The sequence below is a fragment of the Protomyctophum bolini genome (assembly GCF_963924005.1).
Source record: "Protomyctophum bolini genome assembly, chromosome: 13".
Classification (NCBI taxonomy): domain Eukaryota; kingdom Metazoa; phylum Chordata; class Actinopteri; order Myctophiformes; family Myctophidae; genus Protomyctophum; species Protomyctophum bolini.
In genome coordinates this window covers 42,864,558-42,872,057 of record NC_137874.1, presented here as the reverse complement: position 1 = coordinate 42,872,057, position 7,500 = coordinate 42,864,558, and the positions used below count along the sequence as shown (strand labels likewise).

The 7,500-nt window shown below is 42.3% G+C and overlaps 1 protein-coding gene across 1 annotated transcript in view; it reads left to right on the top strand.

Annotated features, from left to right (window-relative positions):
* Positions 1–6,009: 6,009 nt before the first annotated feature.
* Positions 6,010–7,500, top strand: part of klf8 (Kruppel like factor 8) — a gene marked incomplete at its 5' end in the record, with an annotated part of 10,075 nt that continues 8,584 nt past the window's right edge. The window contains one exon of the mRNA XM_080781232.1: positions 6,010–6,015. Within this exon, the coding sequence (XP_080637358.1) occupies positions 6,010–6,015 (6 nt within the window). The remainder of the gene's footprint in view (positions 6,016–7,500) is intronic.

Here is a 7,500-nt window from a genome sequence, read left to right as displayed (position 1 = left end):
ACTGCCATGCAGGGTCGAATGGTTATAGTTCACACTGACTGACATGCAGGGTAGAATGGTTATAGTTCACACTGACTGCCATGCAGGGTCGAATGGTTATAGTTCACACTGACTGACTGACATGCAGGGTAGAATGGTTAGTTCACACTGACTGACTGCCATGCAGGGTAGAATGGACAAATGTTGCATGTTGTTAGGAGTTGTAAGGAGTTGCGTTGGTGTGGACTGGCTTTTAGAAGAAGAAAAAAACATTCAGGTTGGTGGGATTAGACATTTAGTAGTCACGTAGCCAGACAACTCTTCTACAATCTCTGAATGCTATATATGGTCTGAAACCATTAAACCAACGCTAAATCTTTTCTTCTGGGGGGGGGGGTCCCTCCCTCCCTGGAACAACATATTTTCAGATGGGGGTCGGAGGTCAAATACATATAGTTTTTGGGGTCATTGACATGAAATATTGAGAACCACTGATATAGAAACATAAGGTTCTTCAGAAAATTGTCAATTGTTGATTTAGAAAACCTTTTTTTTCCTTTTCATTTCGACGTCAGTCAGGCCTAAATGGGTTAAACTGGTCGTGTAGAATCACTGCCAGAGGTTTGGTCGAGGGGCTCAGGAGGTACACAGCGGTATACCGGAAGGTTCCCGGTTCGAATCCCGGGCTCCCCCTGCAGAGCCATGGTGTCGAAGGTCAGCGTCCTTGAGCAAGACATACTGAACCCCCTAATAGACAAGGTTCACAGGGCGGCCATGTTGGCACCACATTCACACGGCGGCCATGTTGGCACCACATTCACACGGCGGCCATGTTGGCACCACGTTCACAGGGCGGCCATGTTGGCACCACATTCACAGGGCGGCCATGTTGGCACCACATTCACAGGGCGGCCATGTTGGCACCACGTTCACAGGGCGGCCATGTTGGCACCACATTCACACACAGCGGCCATGTTGGCACCACATTCACACGGCGGCCATGTTGGCACCACGTTCACAGGGCGGCCATGTTGGCACCACGTTCACGTTCTGCATGCCGACATAACTCAGGGCTTATGGTTGTATAGTTTGGCCTGATTTATACTTGCTCACGATTTGTACATTCGATGTCCTTACAAGTGTGTGTGTGTGTGTGTGTGTGTGTGTGTGTGTGTCAGTCACACTGGATGGGTGTGGGTACATACCACATAGTGTGTGTGGGTTTGGCTGGGTGGGGGATATGTGTCACACACACACACACACACACACACACACACACACACACACACACACACACACACACACACAGGGCTGGGGGGAGGTTGGGAGAGAGAGAGAGAGAGAGAGAGCAGTGACCCAGATAGTCTCTCGCCCCTCCCTCTGTCGCACTGAGTTTAAAATGATCTGTTTATAGCAGCATCCCCATATACTGTACTAATAATAATAATAATAATAATAATAATAATAAATGTCTTCTAATGACAGTTTTCTGAAAACCTCATGTTTCTATATCAGTGGTTCTCACAGGGTTAAAACCTCATGTTTCTATATCAGTGGTTCTCAAACTATTTCATGTCAAGGACCCCAAAAATTATATGTAATTGTCCACCGACCCCAGAAGCAAAGATTTGAGTTAAAAATGTTCACTCTGAAATAATATATATTCAATTTTTTCAAAAATAGCAGATCTACAAGCTTGTAGATCTGCTATTTTTCAATAGCTAAAGTATAAATAACGAATGCTTAAAACACCAAACACAGTGACAGCAGACTGCCGGGCGAGTGCTGGCGCTTTGGGCATGGCGGGTGTGCAGGGTTTGAGAAGGTCAGATTATAACACCCCGAACGCCCTGCGTTATTTAATCCATTAGATCAAAGCGCCCAGCGATTTATACCAGCGGAGCACATTTAGCGATAGTTTGAATGGACAGGTATGGGTCAACATCGAAGAGGAAGGATGAACAACATATGGAATGTCAGAACAGGTCAGCTCCATATATGGAGATCAAAGGGTTTGAAGTTTGAGGTCAGATGTAGAGTTGCTGGCTGGCTCCATATACAATTTTCAATTTAGGCATTTAGCAGACGCTCTTAATCCAGAGCGACTTACATTAAGCAAGAACAAAAAAGCATGGGAATACATCACATAAAAACATTTATCATGAAACATGCGTAAGCTAAGAAAGTAACAGTGGAATATCTATATAATGAAACTATACTATGCTATACATATGTACTATGACGTGCTATGACTACATACAATGCACTTAAATGCTGTCTACATAACATGCTATAAGTCTGTATCAAATGCTATCTAAGTCTACATAAATGCTATCTAAGGGGGTGGGGTAAGTGCTACGGGCCATGATGGAGTCTGAAAAGGTGGGTTTTCAGACTACGGCGGAAGGTTGGGAGTGATGCTGCAGTTCTGACTGCAATGGGAAGTGCATTCCACAGTTTTGGAGCCAGAAGGGAGAAGAGTTTGGGACGTGTGGAGCGTTGTTGTCCCGGCGTTTTTAGTGAGGGTACTTCCAGCTGCAGATCTAGGTGATGATCCTATAGTCTTCTCCATGTATGGCTGGCTATCCAGGGTTTGATGAGGTCTGTGTCGTGATCTTCATACAGTATATATGGAGACGGCCATATATGGAGCGTTGTCACAAGGCATGATGGACGGACGACCATATATGGTGGTGTGACTGACGGAGCGACAGGTTTTTGCAGGTTCTCGTATAGTCTAAATAGAAGATAAATCCTCTACGCATCTGTAGCTGGTAGATTAGCAGAAATGGAAATAAATCAATATATTGTTGTGAACGGAAATGACAAACGGATCCCTTTGACTTTGGGAGGTGCGTTCTGGAGTACTGATTAGAATATATCATTGTAGGCCCGGCCCTTAAAATGTCGGGTCGGGCCTGGTCGGGTTCGGGCAGAGTTTGAGAACTCTAGTGTGGACGACGCCATAAAGCATTACACTCGTTTAAGGTCCACCATGTTCAATTCATCGGAACATTTAGAGACGTTAATTTTTCTGCCTATTCGGTTTTGGCCCCGAATAGGCAAAAAAATATATCACGAATAAACATGCAATTAATGCATTCAAATGAGCCGAATAAATGTTTTATGGACCCTTAATAGTGATTATTATTATTTAAGTAACCAGTTTTTTTATTTTGCCATAAATCAGGTAGCTTTAAGGTATACGGCCATGACAGCAAAAATATATATAATATTAATCATATTCAGATATTCGGTTTTCGGCCAAGAATGTCCCTTTCGGTGCATCCCTATAAGACGTACAAATATACACTTATATAATCTATAGCCAAAGAACAGGAAATCATCACAGACGAGGTAAAAACACATACAGTACAGTGAGGGTGTGTGTGTGTGTGTGTGTGTGTGCGTGTGTGTGTGTGTGTGTGTGTGCACGTGTGTGTGCGTGCGTGTGTGCGTGTGTGTGTGTGTGCGTGCGTGTGCGTGTGATAAATGTGTAGATTGAAGACTGTGTGTTTGCGTAGAGATGTCGTAGCTTTGTTTGTTGCACAGAGGGGCTCTGTCCATTGTGTGTGTGTGTGTGTGTGTGTGTGTGTGACTGTGTGTGTGTGTGTGTGTGTGTGTGTGCGCGCCAGCCAGCCCCACCCTGCCATGTGATTGGCCACACCCCACAGAGGAATCTAGCAGCTAATGTCACATGACACACCCTTCCCCCAACGCACATACGCACGCACGCACATACACACACACGCACGGCTTCACAATGTGCACCATCTCTCTTCTGTAAATGAATAGAAAATGGTAAATATTCTAAATGGAGAGAGAGAGAGAGACAGAGAGAGAGAGAGAGAGAGAGAGAGAGAGAGATATTGGGGGAGTGACCCCCTGCTGAATGAGAGAATGAGAGAGAGGGTGTTATTCTGCTTCGTTCATTCTGTCTTTCTCTGTTTTCCTCTGTCTGTCTGACTGTCTGTCTGTCTGTGTCTGAAATCATTGCTATAGAGTGTGTTCAGTAACAGTGTTAAATAGCTCTATATTGTGACAGTAATCATTGCTAGAGTGTGTGTTCGGTAACTGTGTTAAATAGCTCTATATTGTGACAGTATTCATTGCTTTAGAGTGTGTTCAGTAACAGTGTTAAATAGCTCTATAGTGACAGTAATCATTGCTATAGTGTGTTCAGTAACGGTGTTAAATAGCTCTATATTGTGACAGTAATCATTGCTATAGAGTGTGTTCAGTAACAGTGTTAAATAGCTCTATAGTGTGACAGTAATCATTGCTATAGAGTGTGTTCGGTAACAGTGTTAAATATCTCTATAGTGTGACAGTAATCATTGCTATAGTGTGTGTTCAGTAACAGTGTTAAATAGCTCTATATTGTGACAGTAATCATTGCTATAGTGTGTGTTCGGTAACAGTGTTAAATATCTCTATAGTGTGACAGTAATCATTGCTATAGAGTGTGTTCAGTAACGGTGTTAAATAGCTCTATATTGTGACAGTAATCATTGCTATAGTGTGTGTTCAGTAACAGTGTTAAATAGCTCTATATTGTGACAGTAATCATTGCTATAGTGTGTGTTTCAGTAACAGTGTTAAATAGCTCTATATTGTGACAGTAATCATTGCTATAGTGTGTGTTCAGTAACGGTGTTAAATAGCTCTATATTGTGACAGTAATCATTGCTATAGAGTGTGTTCAGTAACGGTGTTAAATAGCTCTATATTGTGACAGTAATCATTGCTATAGTGTGTGTTCAGTAACAGTGTTAAATAGCTCTATATTGTGACAGTAATCATTGCTATAGAGTGTGTTCAGTAACGGTGTTAAATAGCTCTATATTGTGACAGTAATCATTGCTATAGTGTGTGTTCGGTAACCGTGTTAAATATCTCTATATTGTGACAGTAATCATTGCTATAGAGTGTGTTCAGTAACAGAGTTAAATAGCTCTATATTGTGACAGTAATCATTGCTATAGTGTGTGTTCAGTAACAGTGTTAAATAGCTCTATATTGTGACAGTAATCATTGCTATAGAGTGTGTTTAGTAACAGTGTTAAATAGCTCTATATTGTGACAGTAATCATTGCTATAGGGTGTGTTCAGTAACAGAGTTAAATAGCTCTATATTGTGACAGTAATCATTGCTATAGTGTGTGTTCGGTAACAGTGTTAAATAGTTCTATATTGTGACAGTAATCATTGCTATAGAGTGTGTTCAGTAACGGTGTTAAATAGCTCTATATTGTGACAGTAATCATTGCTATAGAGTGTGTTCAGTAACACTGTTAAATAGCTCTATAGTGTGACAGTAATCATTGCTATAGAGTGTGTTCAGTAACGGTGTTAAATAGCTCTATATTGTGACAGTAATCATTGCTATAGAGTGTGTTCAGTAACAGTGTTAAATAGCTCTATATTGTGACTACTTTCTGGCCTTGACAGCCCATTCATCCAAACAGAAAAGTCCTGTCTGATTGCATTAAACAATGTTAAACTTAACTCACCAACATTGCAGCTGTACGAAAAGCTTGAATTATCCTCTTTCTATCTGCAAAGTTTTTGTTTCATAAAAATCCACCATAGAAACGTTATGAGCTACTTTCTGTCAAGAAATGCCCTGCATTTGATTATGTTTCTAAGTGTCAGAGTTTGGAAGTGCTTGTTTTCAATAACACAACATTTTGCTGCCTCCTGCATTATGTGACATTTAGAAACAGGTGGTACGGCAGGACGGTTGAGTGATTTACAACGAGCGCTTCCAAACTCCCAACACTCCATGCTGCTCAATGTGTTGCCAATCAGTCTAGATGAGGGGGGCGTAAATAGGATGGGAAAATCATCACACTTTTCCTGGGCTGTGTGTGCTCCAGTTCCTGTCGATTTGATCCAATGAAAGCCAATGAACCTGGTCAGATGACCAATGATATCCAATGAAATCAACAGGAACTGGAGCACACACAGCCCAGGAAAAGTGTGGATAGATATACGTGGTCTCCACACAGTCCTAGTGGACTTGTTTCCATGGAGGTACTAGTAACTATGTATTCAATTCATCAACATTACACAAAAATCACTCACTGTGAAGTGAGGTGAGCTCTTATCATCATAGATCATACATCACGTTCCGTGCTCAGCCAATCAAATCAAACCATTTCCGTGGTACAAGCACACACATAGCTGGGCATAGGAGATAGCTAGCGCCCCTCAAACACGGATTAACCCATTCCTGGGCGGGAAACCCATTTAGGTGTTTTAAGCATTATGCTATGCTTTAGCTATTGAAAAAAATAGCAGATCTACAAGCGCGGCACTCGATGCCGTGCTATACGAGCTTGTAGATCTGCTATTTTTCAATGGCTAAAGCATCTCCATGCCGCGCTATACGAGCTTGTAGGTCTGCTATTTTTCAATGGCTAAAGCATCTCCATGCCGCGCTACGAGAGCTTGTAGGTCTGCTATTTTAGAAGAATCGTGAAAATGTGCCTCAAATCTTTGAATATATATATTCTTTCAGAGTCAACGTTTTTAACTAAAATCTTTGATTCTTGGGGGGGGGGGGGGGGGGTCGATGGAGGTCTGTGGCCAATTACATACATTTTTGGGATCCTTGACATGAAATATTGAGCACCTCAGGCTCTGACATATAGAAACATGAGGTATTTCAGAAAGCTGTCAGAATTTACAAGACATTTTTTTAACCTCAGGCCTAAACTAGAAATGCACTCAGTCGAGGACCAGGTGACAACTGGCGCCTCTCATGACATACGATATGATGTCATCAAGAATGGTGGTCCCTGATTGGCCGGTGGACAACGCCACGGCATACATTACATACCCAGCCGACTGTAGTACTTGAGCAAAGTAATACATCTAAATATATAAAAGACTTTCACTGTCTGCAATGCTGCCACCTGCTGTACGAAACGTGTACGACAATACTCCTTGAAGTGTGTGTGAGAGCACTTAAGTTCTACAACCACCTAAAAGAAAGTGACCTAGATGCACTCCATAACAAGGCACTCACACACAGTGAAACTCTAGAGAGACTAAACCAAATTATAAAACAGCAAAGGGAAAACTATCTGACACATTGGAAAGAAGCAACACAAAAGCAGAGTAAACTAGAATGCTATCTGGCCCTAAACAGAATACACAGTGGCAGAATACCTGAGCACCGTGACCGACCCAAAACAAAGAAACATCTTAACTAGGTACAGACTCAGTGAGCACAGTCTCGCGATCGAGAAAGGCCGTCATAGGCAGACCTGTATCCCGAGAGAAGACAGACTAAGCTCCCACTGCACACTAAACGAAGTGGAAACCGAGCTACACTTCCTAACCATCTGTCCATCGTACCAAGACATCAGAGACACATACTTCCCACAGATTACAACCACACACGGAGATTTTGAAAACATGACCAATGACAAAAAACTCCCATATCTGCTGGGCGAAGTACAACAATGTGCAAACATAGCAGCAAGATTTGTGAGTTGCTGTGATAGGAGACGG